The sequence below is a fragment of the Silene latifolia genome, chromosome 5 (genome assembly GCF_048544455.1).
Source record: "Silene latifolia isolate original U9 population chromosome 5, ASM4854445v1, whole genome shotgun sequence".
NCBI lineage: Eukaryota > Viridiplantae > Streptophyta > Magnoliopsida > Caryophyllales > Caryophyllaceae > Silene > Silene latifolia.
In genome coordinates, this window is record NC_133530.1 from 55,084,669 (window position 1) to 55,104,323 (window position 19,655).

The 19,655-nt window shown below is 35.7% G+C and overlaps 1 protein-coding gene and 1 long non-coding RNA gene across 2 annotated transcripts; one reads left to right on the top strand and one right to left on the bottom strand.

The window, feature by feature from the left end:
• The first annotated feature begins 3,160 nt into the window (after positions 1-3,160).
• Positions 3,161-4,915, top strand: LOC141656119 (uncharacterized). The gene is made up of 3 exons (XR_012548355.1): positions 3,161-3,440; positions 3,552-3,630; positions 4,655-4,915. It is a non-coding gene; the product is annotated as an uncharacterized LOC141656119 (long non-coding RNA).
• Positions 4,916-17,561: 12,646 nt separating this feature from the next.
• LOC141655389 (protein FAR-RED IMPAIRED RESPONSE 1-like) lies at positions 17,562-19,453 on the bottom strand. Its single transcript, XM_074462472.1, has 2 exons — positions 18,934-19,453; positions 17,562-17,575 (listed from the first exon to the last, which is right to left on the bottom strand). Exons 1-2 carry the CDS (start codon positions 19,451-19,453, stop codon positions 17,562-17,564), a joined length of 534 nt encoding a protein of 177 aa, XP_074318573.1.
• Between the last annotated feature and the right edge of the window lie 202 nt (positions 19,454-19,655).

Sequence of the window (19,655 nt, forward strand, 5' to 3'; positions counted from 1 at the left end):
ATCAAAACCTCCAAAAATAAAAAACCCAAAAAAATCATTCATTCATCTCTTCCTCATTCACCACCACCCACCACCACCCTCCCGACACCACCCCACCACCCGCCGCCGCCGCCAACCCCACCGCCGCCGCCGCCACCGCCACCGCCACTGACGGTTTTTTTTTTTTTTTTTTTTTTTTTTTTCGTGTTAGTTTTTATGTTTTGAGTTGTTTTTTTCCATTCGTTATTTTTGTTATCTTGTATTTTATTTATTTATTATAATCCATATTTTGACATTTCAAATATCGTCTTATTTTTTATTTTTACAAATGTCGTTTCTTTAGAATTCGTCTTGTTTTTTTTTTTTTTTTTTACAAATGTCGTTTTTTTAAAGTTATTATAAAATTTTCAGTTATGGGCAAAAGTTATACTTTTATGGACTAAAGTTATACAAAAATGAACCAAAGTTATACAAAAATGGACCAAAGTTATACAAAAATGAACCAAAGTTATACAAAACTGGACCAAAGTTATACAAAACTGGACCAAAGTTATACAAACATAGACCAAAGTTATACAAAAATAGACAAAGTTATACAAAAATTGGACGAAAGTTATACAAAAATGAACCAAAGTTATACAAAAATGAACCAAAGTTATACAAAAATTGGACCAAAGTTATACAAAAAATTGGACTAAAGTTATACAAAAAATTGGACTAAAGTTATACAAAAATGAACCAAAGTTATACAAAAATGAACCAAAGTTATACAAAAATGAACCAAAGTTATACAAATATGGATTAAAGTTAGACAAATATGGATTAAAGTTAGACAAATATGGACTAACTTTAATCCATATTTGTATAACTTTGGTTCATTTTTGTATAACTTTGGTTCATTTTTGTATAACTTTAGTCCAATTTTTGTATAACTTTAGTCCAATTTTTTGTATAACTTTAGTCCATTTTTTGTATAACTTTGGTGCATTTTTGTATAACTCTGGTCTATTTTTGTATAACTTTGGTTCATTTTTGTATAACTTTGGTGCATTTTTGTATAACTTTGGCTCATTTTTGTATAACTTTTGTCCATTGTTGTATGACTTTAGTCCAATTTTTGTATAACTTTAGTCTTTTTTTGTATAACTTTGGTCTATTTTTGTATAACTTCAGTCCTTTTTTGTATAACTTTAGTCCATTTTTGTATAACTTTAGTCCTTATTTGAATAACTTTTGTCCTTATTTGTATAACTTCAATCATTTTTTGTATAATTGTAGTCCAAATTTGTATAACTTTAGTCGAAAATTGTATAACTTTAGTCCTTATTTGTATAACTTTAGTCCTTATTTGTAAAACTTCAGTCCAAATTTGTGTAATTTTAGTCCAAAATTGTATAACTTTATTCCATAAGAGTATAACTTCAGTCATAAAATGTATAACTTTAGTCATAAAATGTATAACTTTAGTCATAAAATGTATAACTTTAGTCATAAAATGTATAACTTTAGTCGTAAATAGTAAAAAAATCAAACAATAAAAAAAATAAAATCAAAACATAACACAAATCATAAAATCAAACAAATAAAAAAACTTGAATAACAATAATAAAAACCAAATAACAATAATAACAATAACAAAACAAAAAACCAAATAACAATCACAAAAAACCAAATCTAAAATCTAAAAAAAAACCAAATAACAAAACCAAATTTAAATATCGTGTGTATAACTCTAATGCACGCAGTGTATAACTTTAATAGACAAGATGTATAACTTTAGTCCAAAAAATCAAAAAACAATAACAAAAAAAACCAAATAACAATAACAATAATAACAAAAACAAAACAAAAAACCAAATAACAATAAAAAAAACAACACCCACAGAAAAATAACATAAAACCAAACGAAAATTAAAAAAAAAAAAAATGAAAAAAAAGAACGAAAAAAAGGAGAAAGGAAGAGCAGGAGGGAGAAAGGAAAAAAGGAGAAAGGACAAAACCAAATAAAAAAATCAAAGTAAATCTAAAAAACAAAAAAAAAAGACAAAAAAAGTGAGAAAACAAAGACAGCAACAACGACATCACCACACCACCTTCTTCCTTTTTCCTTTCTCGCACAACCACCGCCACTCCCACCATGACTGACCCACTCACCTCACCTTTCTCCCCAAACCGCAACAACCACCACCACCACGAGCAACAACCAGCAATGACAACGGCCGACGAGCAATGGAGGAAAGGCGGGATTTTCAAATTTTGAATTTTGAAAATAGGCGGGCGTTTTTTTGTTTAGATCTGAAGAAAAAAAAGGAGGGTTGTTGCGGTGTTGTTGTTGGCAGGTGTGGGCGGGTGTGGTGATGGTAAGGAGGGTTGTTGGTGTTGTTGTGGTTATTGTTGTTGTCGTCGAGTTGTTGCGGTGGTAGAGGGAGGAGGGAGTCGTGGAGTTGTTGTTGTTGTTGTCGTGGTGTTGTTGGCCGATGGAGGGAGGGAGGTGGGAAGGGAGGTCGGATGGTGGGATGGTGCGAGAAGGGAGGTCGGCTGGTGTTGTTGTTGTGGTTGCAGTGGTGTTGTGGGTGGGTGTTGCCGGCATGGTTGGCAGTGGGAGAGGAGGGTGGCGAGGAGAGTGGGATGCGTGGTGGTGGTGGAGGAGAAGAGGGAGGCCGGCTGGTGTTGTTGCCGGCATTGTTTGTTTTTTTTTTTGGTTTTTTTTTTGTTGTTTTTTTTTTTGTTGATTTGGTTTTTTTTTTTTGAGAGAATGAGAGAAAGATGAGAGAGAAAGAGTGTATGAGAGAAGTGTGAATGAATGAATAATGAGGAAGTGAGTTGGGAGATTAGAATGGTGGTAGAGTTGTACAAAATTAGGTAGAGTTATACACAATTAGGGAGGGAGATTAGGGAGGTTTATTTGTGACCCTTGAATGAGATGTAATCTCATCCCTCCATCCCTTCCATCCAAAGGCCCTTATAAGGACTTAGGGACTTATTAGATGTAGTGGCCTTAGAAGAACCCTTCTATATATATATATATATATATATATATATATATATATATATATATATATATATATATATATATATATATATATATATATATATATATATATATATATATATATATATATATATATATATAGAAATTGAATCTCGTGAGGCACCCTTCTTAGGGTGAGGCGGCTGAACTCATTCTATACCATTGGATCTAAATATTATAGACTCATAAGATGATGCCACGTGTCCCCTATTTAATTCCAACCAACACACGCACATTTCATTGAATACCATTCATTTCGAACAAACACACGCACACTCTTTCTCTCTCTTCAAATCATCTTCGTCCTCCATTATCACTGAGCTCCCCGTCCGCCATTATCACTGAGCTTTTCCTACCGCCATTATGTTTAGCTTTCGACCTCCGTTATCAGTGAGCTGAGGTTTTGTACTGCATTATCATCACAAATTAGGTATTTTCGATCTACTAATTTAAGTTTCGATTCATCTTCCTTTCATTCTGTATTTTTCAGTTTAATTTCCAAATTTATTTAGTTCGTCAAATTATTGTTGTTATTATGCAGGTTTTTGATTGCTTTGTGAGCATAATCGAACACAGTAGGAACGCATAAAATCAATTGCAGTCGATTTCTCCGCATTTTCGTATGTTCCTTTCTATTTCTTTACTAGATTTTGATTTTTTTGCTTATTTAGTTAAATTTTAGGTTATAAACTTCATTAATTAGGTTAAATAAGGAGTTTTGCTCTTGTTTCACTATTTTCCTTCATTCGATTTTCATCGATTTTTTATGCATTCCTTATCTGCTTAATTATTCTTTGAATTGAAGTTTCATTGTTATTGTTCATTGTTAGTTATTGCCGATTTCATGTTTACCTGCTTAATGTTTAGGTTATAAACTTCATTAATTAGTTAAATTTTAGGTTATAAACTTCTTTGGATTGAAGTTTCATTTTTATTGTTCATTTTTCACTTGGACTTAATGTTTGTCATCTGTTTGTTAAGATTCGTTTACCTGCTTTTGTGAAACCTAGAACTTATTTTGTGAATCTAGAAGGTAAATTTGTGAAACCAGTAGCTTATTGTTATATTATCTTCAAACTTGGCCTTAATTTTTGTCATCTGTTTGTTAAGATTTGGTTTACCTGCTTTTGTGAAACCTAGAACTTATTTTGTGAATCTAGGAGGTAAATTTGTGAAACCAGTAGCTTATTGTTATATTATCTTCAAACTTCATCTTACTTTTGTTGTTGTTGCTTGAGTTCTCATTGAATAAGGTCTGCGATTATTCAAAGGTTTGCATAATTACAGAGTTTTGCATAAATTACACTAGCTACTTTGTCTTTCGTTGTTCTTGCTTGAGTGTTCATTGAATAATGTCCGAGATTACAAAGAAGCGAGAGAAACAAATTAAGAAGAAAAGGTCGATATTCGGTAAACAATGTCCGAGATTCACCAAACAAGGTCCGACAATCTAAACCTTTTTATTTTCCGGTTTTTGTGCTTCCTAGATTTAATTTTGTGAGGAATTTGTGCTTCCTAGGTCTGAGAATCTCGTTCACCTTTGTTTATTTTCCCAGCTTGTTAGTCCAACTACCTAGGAATTTGTGTTTTGTATTTTCACATTTCTTTTGTTTATCTAATATTTGTATTTCACTTGTTTCATAGACAAGTATGACACCTTGGTGCAATGGTTGTGTTGTTAATGTTCTTGACGAAGATCAAAAGTCATTTCGCGCACTTTATGTCACTGAAAAACAAACAGCTATGGATTTCTCTTTTTCGCCGTTAAAGGAAGTTATAGTGCCTGGCCGTCACTATCAAGCATGTCATTCTGTTTTCAATAATGAAGGTCTTATGGAAAAAATCTTCTCAAAAATTAATGATCGGGAAGATAAAGCAAATATGGCGCTCGTTTGTCGAAATTGGGCTCAACTATTTCGGATACACAAAAGTGCACTGGGGTCACCTTCTCATATTGGCTTTTCAGTAGATATAAATGATATGAATGGTGTTCGGACTATTCGTAGGGGTCCTAGCATAGTCTTTCAAACATGCAAATGTTTCATGACGGACAATATGATTGTCAAATTCTTAGTGCATTATATGCAAGCAAAAATTCCATCTCAGAGTACTCATCTCAATGCTCTTGATGATCCGCACGCAATCGTTAATGAGTCATTGCTTGTTTTAAGAGCTACGAGTGAAGAACGAGATATAGCTATTGGCATTGCTGGCGACTTACTACTCACTCGTCTTGATATATCTTTTCTTGACTTACCTCGATGATGATGTATATATAGCCTAGAGTTGTCCCTTGTTTGTAATGTACTATCTGTGTAACTAGGGCTTTGCACTTTAAGGTTTTAACTTTGCCCTTTTGTTATTTTGTATAATTTCGTAGTAGTGTCAACCTTCTGTATAATTACGTACGTCTTAGTTTAACATTTTGGATAACATAAATTATCATGTAATGTTGTACTTTTGTTTTAAATATTTGCATGGATCACTTTTCTATGTATTATGCAATGTTCTTTACTTCCGACTTTCTATTTAATTTTGTATTTGTTTTCTTACATATTCTTACATGCACTTATAATGACCAACTTATTTTGTGACCTTATTTTGTGAATTGTGGATTTTCTTTTGTGAATCTTGCAACTTATTATGTGAATCCTGAAAATTATTTTGTGAATCCTGGAACTTATTTTGTGAACTTATTTTGTGAAGGCCTGAATAAGGACGTAGATTCACTGAATAAGGTCTGAGATTCACAAAACAAGGTCTGTGAATTCACCAAATAAAGTTATGAGCAAAATAGATGACTTTAACTACTAATAATGACCAAGTTTCACAAAATAAGCCCTTAGATTCACTGAACAAGGTCTGAGATTCACAAAACAAGGTATGTGAATTCACCAATTAAAGGTATGAGCAATATAGATGATTTTAACCACTTATAATGACCAAGTTTCACAAAACAAGCCCTTAGATTCACTTGAACAATGTCCGAGATTCACAAAAACAAGGTATGAGAATCTAAACCTTATCGACCAAGTTTCTTTATTTTGTGAACTTATTTCCTTTTGCTTTGTGAATAATAGGTTTTACCGAGTTGTAGGAATCAAGCCAAGCCAGGATGAAGCGACGTTCGAGGACGTGCGGAAGCTCTTTGCACCACTCTATTGAAGCACCCATCAAGCTACCGAACCGGTCCTAAGCCACCTAACAAAAAGACAAAAATTTACAAAGAGAGACTGCCTGTGTTGAGGACTCGGATGTCTCCGTCTGGGCTTTACCACTTTCTCAACAATAAGGAGAATCCACCATCAGATAAGCAGATTGAAGCTATACAAGAAATGGGATTTGGTTCTCTATTGCAGCTTAAAACAGATGTTGTTCCGGGTCAGTTGGCGTACTGGCTAGTTTCTAATTATGACCACTGTACAGGATCGTTGTGTGATGGGAAACTCCTTGTTTTAGAGGAAGATATCCATCTGTGCATGGGATTGCCAATGGGTCCAAACATTGTCGAAGAAGCAAAAATTGGAGATAAGTCCCCTTCTTATGTGTCTCTTTTGGAGGATTTCAAAAGTCAATACAATTGTAGTTCCATTGAGCTCAAACACATTATGGAAAAGCTCTCTACACAAAAAGATGGTGGAGATGATTTCAAACGCACTTTCATCATTTATATCTTCAATGCTTTTCTAGGCGGTGTTGTAGGCAATCGGGCTAGTTTGAGACTTCTTAAAAGTTTGGCAAACACTGAGTTGATCTCCAGATTCAACTGGTGCAATTTCATCAAACGCAAATTGGCTGGCCAAGTTGAGTCTTGGCAAAAGAAGGAGTGGCAAAAATCGAAGAAAATTGGTTTGGTGGACCTATTATGGTCTTGGTTTTCATTTATGTTGACCGATTTGTCTTCAAAGCACGCCTTGTTTCTCGGCAGTTTCCAACGCTCTCAACTTGGACTAAAGAAGCTATAACCAAGAGAGTTAAGCAGGAACTGAATGACAAAAATTCGGACAAGAAAATTTTTGGCAGGGGTTCTATTGAGCCTCCAATGTTATTCAACCACCATATTCCACAGTTGTGTCCTCCTCCTCCAAAGATTGAGCTTGGTCAGTCTTCCAAGTCAACAATTCAAGATAAAGCATCTGAAGCTGACGCTGAAAAATTACCGCTACCTGGGAATGAAGGCACTGGTGAGTTTGTCCATAAACTTGCGTTTTCCGCAAAGGCAGTGGCTCAAGCTTTTTCGGATTTCAAATCACTTGTTAGTCAAGCTCCCTCCAAACTGCCTTCAACAACAACAGTGAAGAAACTAGTTGCAGCTGTAGACGGCATAGCAGAAGGTTTTAAGTTATCTCAACAAGAGGATGATGCTGAAAATGTCAACGATGTGAAGAATGAGGAAAAGGTGTCGGACATTGTGGATGAGAACATCGCTGAGAAAGTGGTTGACGATATTCATGAGAATGTGGAGAAAGGTGGGGAGAATGTGGAGAAAGCTGGGGAGAATGTGGATAATTTGTATGGGTGGTCTGAGGCTGATTTGTTGGCGGGATTGGATGCTTTGGGTGAAGCTTTGCAACCAATTGTGCGACATCATTCACCACCACCAAATGCAGAATTCCCATCCTTTAGGCTTCTAGCAGATGATGACCATTTGTTGTCTCAACCTGAGCCTGAGCCTGACACATATGCTGCTGTGTCATCCCTCCTTGTGGATGTCATCCCTCCTTTCACTGAGCCCACTCCTTTGGTAGGGAACACATCTTCTCACGCTGCTCTAGATGATGTTCTTCCTGATAAGGACGTCACCGAGCCTACAATTATTGAGATAACAGCTATTCCTCCTACTACTGTGGTACTGAAGACAACTCGTGATGTTATTTGCCTACCAGATACTCCACTTGTTTCAACAATTGATAAAACATCTGTCAGTAAACGATCTGTCAGTAATGTCTATATTCGTCGATCGCCACGTCATTTGGCAAAGTCGATTGCCCGTGTTCCTTGCAAAACCCCAGCTACTGCTGCAATCCCATGTCCCTTATCTCCCTTACCAATTGAAGAGGATGTTCGGGTCGTGGTAAGAGGAGGGTTGTAGTTCAATTTGAAGTTATCCGATCGCCCTATTTGCAAAGGAATCTTAATGTTTTTAAGGAATTGAATCAAGATGAGAAACAAGTATTAGATTTTATACTTGGCGAATCATATGATGAAACGGAGCTTCTTTTCCAAAGTGAATGTCAGACTTTGACTAGGAGCCAGTTGAAGAGTGTGCACGAAGTCGATCGGATATCATCTCATGTCATAGATGTGTATTGTGAGATCTTAAATAGTAATGAGATGTTCAAATCCCGGACTTCCCCTTCTCGTTTATTTGTGCCGTATAGAAATGAAAGTGTTAGTCTTATTACCCTGTACTTTATCCAATTCTCGAGTGTATTTTACATGATGTTCACTTCTAATCGTTACTCATACTGATCTTATTTTTTGTTCCAGTGTCTCTCCAATGTTGATGTTTAACAGTTCAACTAGTAAGTCTTTTATTTTGGTCGCTTATATTTCAACTTAAGTTCATTTTTTACTTTTTTATTCTTTGCATTTTTGTCTTTTTTAATTCGATTAACTTTTTATCCCTTTTCGGGTTTTCGCTCCAATAGTCTCCGCCTCCTGCGCACCTTTCTTGATTTGTATCGACCTCAGAACTAAAAGTAGCAAAGTGCAAATCATCCATCCTATGAAAGGCAGATATGTTGATTATTCTTGTTTTATCCAACCTTTGGTACGTCTATTGTTTCCATTTTGCTTAGGGAAATGTGTGTTATTGTGATTCTACTAGGAAATGACTTTGTGAATGTATGACTTTATTTTGTGAAGCCTACACTTATGTTTCACAAAAACAAGCCCTAAGATTCTTTGAACAAGGTATGAGATTCACAAGATAAGGTGTGAGATTCACAAAATTAAGCCCAAAATAGATGTTTTTAAACTACGCCCAAGTTTCACATAACAAGCCCTAAGATTCACTGAACAAGGCCTGAGATTCACAAGATAAGGCCTGAGATTCACAAAATTATGAGCAAAGTAGATGATTTTATTTTAAACCACGACCAAATTTTCACAGAACAAGCCCTAAGATTCACTGAACAAGGCCTAAGATTCACAAGATAAGGTCTGAGATTCATAAAATTAAGAGCAAAATAGATGATTTTAAACCACGACCAAATTTTTTCAGAAAAAGCCCTAAGATTCACTGTACAAGGTCTGAGATTCACAAGATAAGGTGTGAGATTCATAAAATTAAGAGCAAAATAGAAGATTTTAAACCACGACCAAGTTTCACAGAACAAGCCCTAAGATTCACAGAACAAGCCCTAAGATTCACTGAACAAGGTCTGAGTAGCTAAGAAAGACTGATTTCTCTTTTGTACATACAGAAAGAAAAGCTCATCCGGCTTCTTAAACCAAAGGTGCAAAGACCGAGAAGTATTCGTGGACGCCTTAGAAGTGTTTATCCCAAAATCAAACTTACGTTCGATGAAATAGATAATGGCATCTATTTATTGAACATATTGGAGAATTACAAAGGAAACAAAAGTGATTGTCCAATAACCATATATCTTTGTAAGATTACTTTTTCAACTCTATTTGTACATTGATAAATATAAATTTTTATAAGTAGGCAACACATTATTATTCCCCTTTTTGCATTTATAGGAAGTTCAGGTGAAGCGTTTTGCATCGAGGGTGTGCTATCGATTATTACATGTGGTAAGAACGTATTAAGAGATAGAGTGAAAAAAGATGCACTAGAATGGAGTCGTGTACATTTGTAAGAACCTTCTTATTTTAATATTATCATATTTTCTTGCAAAACCTTTAGTACTTTAGTTGATTAAATGATGTTTATATGCTCATATTGTGGCAGTGGCTCTCGACCACTTCCTTACAGTGACCAGCAATTGTTGGATTATGTATGCAGATCAAAATCGGCACAAACTAAATTGTAATGATTTTGCTTTGATTTGATTTTACGATATAAAAGTTATATGATTTTTATTTGATTTTACAATATAAAAGTTATATTGTGAGAGATATTGACTAATTGCATTTCCTCATTATTTAAGTGACGCTATGGTGTCCACTCCATGGATGGAAGTCACAAGGGAGGCTTTGCTGGACCCTTGGACCACGTGGCTTTGTTATGGATCAGGTAAGAATCATTTTCCTTTCCTTTTTCTTTTCATGTTTCATTTTACTTTTTTTGTGAATCCTAGAACTTGTTTTGTTAATCCTAGACCTTATTTTGTGAATGATGGACCTTGTTTTGTGAATATTGGAGCTTATTTTGTGAACTTATTTTTGTGAATCCTGGAACTTGTTTTGTGAATCTTGGACCTTATTTTGTGAATCCTGGACCTTATTTTGTGAATCTTTGGACGTTATTTTGTGAATCCTTTGCATATGTTTTGTTAAATTTGTTTTGTAGGTGATTGATATGTTTGGAGTGAAGTCCACACTCGGTAAATTAGATCTCCTCTACTTGCCAACCACAGTATATGTGAGCTTCAAATCCTTTAGATGTTGATATTTCAAGTATTGGCTCCTCCTTGGTTTATTAAAATGGTCCTACTTTTGTCACATGCAGACCGTTCATGAAGAAGCAACCCTTGACTATTTGGGGTCAATACATGAAGTCGATTACATTCCATTTGATGGGAGCAATATCCAAAAGGTGAAAGATCCCTCTTCTACTATTTATGTTCTTTTTTATTTATTTTCGTTCATGTGTATTGTTAATTGGTTTGTCTATTGCAGGTTTTTATCCCTATGTTTAACAAAAAGTGTCGTCATTGGTGGGCTTGCGTTTGTGATTTAAAGCAAAAAAAAAATTTCATCCTCGACTCGAGCACCGATATACATGCGGATCGTGATAACGAGACAGCCCACGAGATTGTATGATTTTTTCCCAAAAAATTTTGGAGTATTTATCTTTAGTTTTTTTCCCAAAAAATATATCCCTGTCATATTTTTATGTTCTATTGGCTTTTTCATGTTCCAGTTGTACCAAGTTTCATCTGTTCTTTGTAGTGGTTCATCTCCATTTGAACCTTTGCGGTTGATGTACATGAACCCAATTGAAAACCTTAAAGTCCCTCAACAAAAAACATGGTATGTAACCATGTATCTTCGTTTTTTATGCTATATTATGAGATATATTGTACAAGTTTTAATGGTCCCTCTCTGACCAAAATCATGTACCCAATCCCATATTTGTTGAAATGAATGGTTGAATAGTTGATGTTCACTTGAGATGTTTTTTTTACTCATAAATGTTTATTTATTTGTAGTTTTGATTGTGGAGTGTTTGTGCTGAAATGGTTGGATGCGTTGGACAATCAAAGTTTATGGACCAACAGTGAATATTTTGAGGTATAGATTTACGGGTTTTGCCTCCTACCTTGCCATTGCTACATATTAAATATATACTATACCGTATGAAAATCTCTTTTGCGAGAAATTGCGACTATCGAAAGAAGATAATATTGGAACTTCTTAAATGGGATAAAAATACAAAAACGGTACACTTGCTTGACTTAAAATTAATGCAAAGTCCATTTCGTCATAACTTTGGTGAACATTTGTTAATTGTTACTTGTTTTTCATGGTATAGGTGTTTCATTGATGACATGGACAGTCTTTTGCAAGCAAATGATCATTCTTCGATGGATATGTGTTCAGTGGCGGCCATCCCTTGCTTCAGCAGGCCTGCTATATCTAAAATTAATTCGGCCATATGACCTTGTTTGTTTGTAATGGTACCATGAATTGTTTAGTCTGTAATCTTGTATTTAGTAGTCGAGAATGTATTTAGTAGTCGAGAATGTAATGCTACAAGAAATTGTGAAACTTGGATTGACCATAAGATGAGACGGGTGTACTTCGTATGACAGTCTTTTATTGAGAGACAAAGATGTTTAATGCAAGCCGCCTTCTCATTTGATTCGCATCCTTTTCTGTATTATGTACAATTACATGTTTCATATCATCAACTAAATTTTGATCAAAATCACAAAAATACTTAATGCTGGATTCAGGTCTATGTTTCATAATTTTCTGTTCCAGTTTCACAAGATAAGGTCCAGGATTCACAAAATAAGTTTCAGGATTCACAAAACAAGGTCAAGGATTCACAAAACAAGGTCCAGGATTCACAAAACAAGATCAAGGATTCACAAAACAAGGTCACAAACTAAGTTCAAGTAGTTAACAACATAAGGTCCAGGATTCACAAAACAAGATTCAGGATTCACGAATTATGTTCCAGGATTCACAACATTGAGTGAAACAAACATCTTAAGTGAAGATCCACGTGGTTTCAATTTTAGCATTTCGCATTTTCACAATTTCGCAATTTTCAAATTTCACCATATTCAACATCCATATTCACTCTCTTCAACTTCCATATTCACCATATTCACTAACTGCTCTCTCTTCAACTTCCATATTCACTAACTGCTCGTCTTCGCCATTATCCGCCATTAGCTTTTCTTCGCTATTATCCGCAAATTAGGTATTTTTCTATCTACTTTCTCAAATTTCGATTCATCCTCCTTTTGTTTCGTATTTTTCACCATAATTTTCAATCAACTTCTTTAATTCGTCAAATTATTGTTTAGGGTTTTTGCCTGTTTTTGTTATTGAGGGTTTAGGGTTTTGCCAGTTTTTTGTTAGTGAGGTTTTAGGTTTTTTTAGTATATTTCGATTCTTTTGCGTATGGTTTTGTGATTAATTTATCGTTCTTTGGATGCATGTTCTTTGCCAATTTTTAAATGTTTTTGTTCTTTGTGGGTTTATGGCGCTCGTTTTTGCCAGTTTTTGTTAGCTACATCTCATTTGCATTTCGTGAATCTAGGATCTAGTTTTGTGAATCTAGGACCTAATTGTGTGAATACGACCTGTTTTGTGAAATTGGAAGATAATATTGTTATACTTGTTAATAAGTGCATGAAATCACCTTATCTGTTTTCATTATCTTATCCTTATTTATTGCGCGAGTTTTTAAGTAGCTACATCTCATTTGCATTTCGTGAATCTAGGACCTAGTTGTGTGAATCTGGGACCTAATTGTGTGAATCTTAGACCCTGTTTTGTGAAACTGGAAGATAATATTGTTATACTTGTTAACAAGTGCATGAAATCACCTTCTCTGTTGTCAAACTTACTTAAAATGTTTACATTTCGGATTTTAGTTCTGATGTTATTTTGCCTTACTTGGTGCATAATAGGAAGCCATCAAAAATGAAGCGACTGTTCAACCAATGGGTGATTATACTTGAAGCTACCGAACCATCCGAGCCACCTAAAAAAAAGACAAGAGTTTACAAAGAGAGACTGCCTGTGTTGAGGACTCGGTTGTCTCCTTCTGGGCTTTACCACTTTCTCAACAATAAGGAGAATCCACCATCAGATAAGCAGATTGAAGCTATAAAAGAAATGGGATTCGGTTCTCTATTGCAACTTAAAACAGATGTTGTTCCGGGTCGGTTGGCGTCGGCTAGTTTCTAATTATGACCACAGACAGGATCGTTGTGTGATGGGAAACTCCTTGTTTTAGAGGAAGATATCCATCTGTGCATGGGATTGCCAATGGGTCCAAACATTGTCGAAGAAGCAAAAATTGGAGATAAGTCCCCTTCTTATGTGTCTCTTTTGGAGGATTTCAAAAGTCAATACAAAGGTAGTTCCATTGAGCTCAAACACATTATGGAAAAGCTCTTTACACAAAAAGATGGTGGAGATGATTTCAAACGCACTTTCATCATTTATATCTTCAATGCTCTTTTAGGCGGTGTTGTAGGCAATAGGGCAAGTTTGAGACTTCTTAAAAGTTTGGTAAACACTGAGTTGATCTCCAAATTCAACTAGTGCAATTTTATCAAACATAAATTGGCTGACCAAGTTGAGTCTTGGCAAACGGAGGAGTGGAAGACCCAAAAGCTGCAAGAAAATTGGTTTGGTGGACCTATTATGGTCTTGGTTTTTATTTATCTAGACCGATGTGTCTACAAAGCACGCCTTGTTACCCTAAGTAGTTTCAACGCTCTCAACTTGGACTAAAGAAGCTATATCCAAGAGACTTAAGCAGGAAGTGAATGACAAAAATTCGGACAATAGAACTTTCGGCAAGGGTTCTATTAAGCCTCCACTGGTCATCACTCAGCATAAGGCACATGCACTTTTGCCTACTATTGAGTTTTCGGAGTCTTCAAAGCCACCGAGCGCACCTTTGCCTGCTATTGAGTTTAGGCAGTCTTCAAAGCGATCAAGTGAACAACAACATTCTGAAGATGAAGAACCTTCGATCCTCCTACGAGTTTATTAATAAACTTGCTCTTTCCATAAAGGTCATGGTTCAAGCTTTCATGGAGTACAAATCTCTTGCTAGCCAAGCTCTGAGCAAACTACCTTCCTCAGCAACAGTTTCTAAACTAGTTGCATTTCAGTAGATGGTATTGCAGATGGTTTTAGGGCATCTCAAGAAGACAATAATGAGGAGGGTAATGTACGGGGAGAGTGTGGAGGGTAATAGTGGGGATAATCTAGCTGAATTGTTGGAGGCATTGGACGTGATGGGTGAAGCTTTGCAACCAATACGATCACGTCGTTCATCACCAAAACCAGATCGCCAAATCATACGATTTTCGTGAACCTTCAACATCTTGTATTCAAGATGATGAACAACCTGATCATCTTTTATCTTCTGTCATACTATCGCTCATCGATGATTTCCCTCCGTCGGTGATGATTCCTCCCCGTCAATGATGAACAACCTGACCATTCTGAGCCCACAGTGGTAGCGGATGATCATCATAATCAAGAACGGTGCGTTGAGTACAATAGGAGGAGAACAACTGAAAGAGATATGCAAACAACTCCTGCAACTTCTACTCCTCCTCCTGTGGTAGGGAACAATGATCCTCCTTCTACACCAATTGTTTCCGGCCTCGATAAACCATCTTCTAGTAAGGAGTTGAGGGCGTGCAATCAAGAGAACCTATCCAGAGAAATAGTACAAAATGATGCACTCGAATGGCCTCAATACACTGACAGTGAATTGATGCATTTTGTTCGAAAGAAAGGACAGAAAAATATACAGTAATGTCATATTTTTGCTTTCATTTTCTCGATTTTTTTATTGTAATAAATATACCTACTAATTGAATTTTATCAATAATGAAGTGACGTTATGGTGTCCACTCCGTGGATGGTTGTCACAAGAGAAGCTTTGCGTAGTCTTGGACCGAAAGGTCTTGTTATGGATGAGGTAAGTAACCCCTGAGTATTATTTTCCTTTTCCTTCCCATGTTTTCATTTTGTTCACGTCACTCGATGTGTATGTTTCCTAACAAATTTAATTTTGTAGGTCATTGATATATTTGGAATTAAGTGCACATTCAGTAGAAGAAATTTAATCTACTTGCCAACAACAATATTTGTCAGTCTCAAATCCTTTATATGTTGATATTCAAGTATTTTGCGTTCTTTAAGTTGCTTTGTTTCTAAAATTGCCTTCTTGTGACTTGTAGAGTCTTGATCCAGAAAAGAACCCTGAAATTTGGGGTACACACATAAAGGAGTTATACTCCACTGTGGTAGCCATATCGACAAGGTCAAGGTCGATATTTGTGAATCCCTGGACCTTATTTCGTGAATCCTGGAACTTGTTTTGTGAATCCTGGACTTTATTTTGTGAGTCCTGGACCTTATTTTGTGAACTCCTTGACCTTAGTTTTGTGACATTGTTTTGTGAATCCTTGACCTTATTTTGTGAATCCTGGACCTTATTTTGTGAACTTATTTGTGAATCCTGGACCTTATTTTTTTTGAACTTATTTGTGAATCCTGGACCTTATTTTGTGAACTTATTTGTGAATCCTGGAACATAATTCGTGAATCCTGGATCTTGTTTTGTGAATCCTGGACCTTATTTTGTGAATCCTGGACCTTATTTTGTGAATCTTATTTGTGAATCCTGGAACATAATTCGTGAATCCTTGACCTTGTTTTGTGAATCCTCGACCTTGTTTTGTGAATCCTGGACCTTGTTTTGTGAATCCTGGAGTTTATTTTGTGAACCCCTTGAACTTAGTTTGTGACTTTGTTTTGTGAATCCTCGACCTTGTTTTGTGAATCGTTGGACATTTACTATCTCAGGTTTTTATCCCTTTGCATAGTAACACAGAGCCGCAACATTGGTGGGCTTGTGTCTGTGATATAAAGCATGGAAAAAATTTCATCCTTGACTCATGCGTGGCTGTTAATGTGGATCCTGACAACAAGCATGCCAAAGAGATTGTATGATTTTTTTTTTCCCAAATTATTGTTATTGCCTTTTCTTTTAAAAGTATATTCCAAAATATATTTTGATTTTGTTATTGCCTTTTCTTTTTCAGGTACATCATGTTTCAGCTATATTGCCAGGGTTATATAACTCTTTGGAGTTCATGCACACGAACGAATATGTCAATCTCAAAGTCCCTCAACAAACAACAAGGTATGTAAGCATGTATATTTTTCCTTTTGTTAACAGATCAATAGTTATTATTTTGAGCCATTTACTGTTTTTTTTTTGTCTAGTTATGATTGTGGAATTTTTCTGCTGAAGTGGTTGAGTGCCTTGGATGATGATAGTTTATGGACCAAAAGGGAATATTTTCAGGTAAGTTCATTAGTATACGTAAATAAGGCTTATCTTGTGAACGCCAGACATTGTGCAGTGAATCTCAGAGCTTTTTTAGTGAAACATGGTCATTATCAGCAAGGTCTGAGATTCATTGAATAAGCTCTGAGAATCACAAAACAAGGTTTGATATTCTCCAAATAAAGATAGGTTCGTTGTCTATATACTTCATTAATATATGTTTCTCTTGGCAGAATTTGTCACAATATCGAAAATCGATCGTATTGGAACTACTTAGATGGGATAAAAATACTACAAAGGTACACTTCATTGTCTTAAAAATGATGTGATGTTCATTTCTTCATAACTATGGCAAATTTTTCGTAAATAAGTCGATTGTACTTGTTTTTGGTTGTATAGGTGTTTAATTAAGGAAGACAATTGTCCGTGAAGTCATAATATGCAAAAGTGGGTCGAGGCTCCTGTAAAGATTGTTGCCTACATCAACTCTTGTAAAGATATTTTGATAGTTAATTTGACATTGACATTGACATTGACATTGAGTTGAGCAAAAATGGTTCGAGGCAAGATATTTCAACTCTTGTAAAGATATTTGATAGTTGTAAAGATTGTTGCCTTCATCAACTCTTGTAAAGATATTTTGATAGTTGTAAAGTAGATGATTTTAAACCACAACGAAGTTTGACATTGACATTGTCAATGAGTTGAGCAAAAGGTATGAGATTCACAAGATAAGGTCTGAGATTCACAAAATTAAGAGCAAAATAGATTATTTTAAACCACGAACAAGTTTCACAGAACAAGCCCTAAGATTCACTGAACTTGGTCTGAGATTCACAATATAAGGTATGAGATTCACAATATAAGGTCTGAGATTCACGAATTTAACAGCAAAATAGATGATTTTAAACCACGACCAAGTTTCACAGAACAAGCCCTAAGATTCACTGAACAAGGTCTGAGATTCACAATATAAGGTCTGAGATCAAGTGTCACAGAACAAGCCCTCAGATTCACTGAACAAGGTCTGAGATTCACAATATAAGCTCTGAGACCAAGTGTCACAGAACAAGCCCTAAGATTCACTGAACAAGGTCTGAGATTCACAATATAAGGTTTGAGATTCACAAAATAAGGTCCAAGATTCACAAATTTAAGAGCAAAATAGATGGTTTTAAACCACGACCAAGTTTCACAGAATAAGCCCTAAGATTCACTGAACTTGGTCTGAGATTCACTGAACTTGGTCTGAGATTCACAATATAAGGTCTGAGATTCACAAATTTAACAGCAAAATAGTTGATTTTAAACCACGACCAAGTTTCACAGAACAAGCCCTAAGATTCACTGAACAAGGTCTGAGATTCACAATATAAGGTCTGAGACCAAGTGTCACAGAACAAGGCCTCGATTCACCGAACAAGGTCCGAGATTCACAATATAAGGTCCGAGATTCACAATATAAGGTCCAAGATTCACAATATAAGGTCCAAGATTCACAAATTTAAGAGCAAAATAGATGGTTTTAAACCACGACCAAGTTTCTGAGAATAAGCCCTAAGATTAATCGAACAAGGTGAACAAGGTCCGAAATGATAAAAACGCTTGATGCTAGATTGAGAACCAAGTTTCACAATTTTACGTTCAGTTTCATAAAATAAGGATTCACAACGTTGACAAAAAAAAACAAGCTTAAAACTTGTCTTCTTCAATCATCTTCCTCTTCTTCCTCATTACATCATTCTTCATTCTCAACCTCTTCCTCTTCTTCCTCTTCTTCCGATGTGTCTCACTATGTGAAGAATCAAAGCTTTATTAGATACTTTTTTTTGAGAAAAGTTGCGTTTTCAAGCAACACTAAAATGGAAAGACAAGAGTAGAATTATACATACTTGATTCTCAGGAGGATGCTCTGCAAACTCATTTGGACAATTTCTTTTATCATGGTGTGACATGCGTTTACACTTAGCACACAACCTTTTTGGTTTTTTTGCCTTCATAATTGCCTTATTTTTGCTGCTCACCATCCTTTTACCACTACCTTTGTTTCTAGAGACTTTAGGTGGTAAGATCTTGATTTCTTTTGGAGCCTTGCAGTTGAGAAGGGCCTCCAATTCTTGTTCTTTGGTCAAAGGCTTTGGGTTTGGCTCCAACTTCTCTCGGAATTCTTTTATTAGCTTGGCAAAGTCTCTCATATCTGACTCTTCTTCTTTTCTTTTAAGCATACCAACAGTTGCGTAAATCTCGGACCACACGAGACATCTCAAACTTACTATTACCGTAAGATCATTGTTTTCCAGTAGATTTCCATTCAAATCATAAACCGGGTTTCTGAGTGCATTCTTACTCCACCTACGCAAAATGTATTTCTCAGGAATTTCCTTAAACTTCCCCGAGCAAATCCAAATGATGTGGTTGCATAAGATACCTTTCCTTTCAAACAATTTACATGCACAACGAACATCCATTGTTCTCCGATTGTACTCAATTGCATATCTCTTTCGCTTGTTCGCGTCCTCAACAATTGAAACTTCAAAGTTAGTTAGTTCTTTTGGATCTGGTGGGGTGTATCCACAAACACTACACGCATTTACCGAAAATTTAACCTCCTTTTGGAAATCAAAGAACACTTCATGTGTATAGACCTTCACTGCATGGGCCTCCCAGTTTGACCCGAATAGGGTTTCGGGCATTGAGTTGTGGCTCTGTGCTTCGAGAAGCTTTAGATTGTGCCTTTGTTGGTCCATGGCACTCTCAAATCTCATCCAAAATTCTACAAGAGTCCCATATTTATTTTCAAATCTCTTGAAGAAGCTATTCGAACTCTGATCTTTGTGTGGTTTTTAAAATGTTGCCCATCGGGACATTCCTGAAATAAGCGGGTATCCATTGATCTCGTTCTGCGAACTTGTCAGTCAACCATTTATTATCTTCTAACGAAAACTCGCT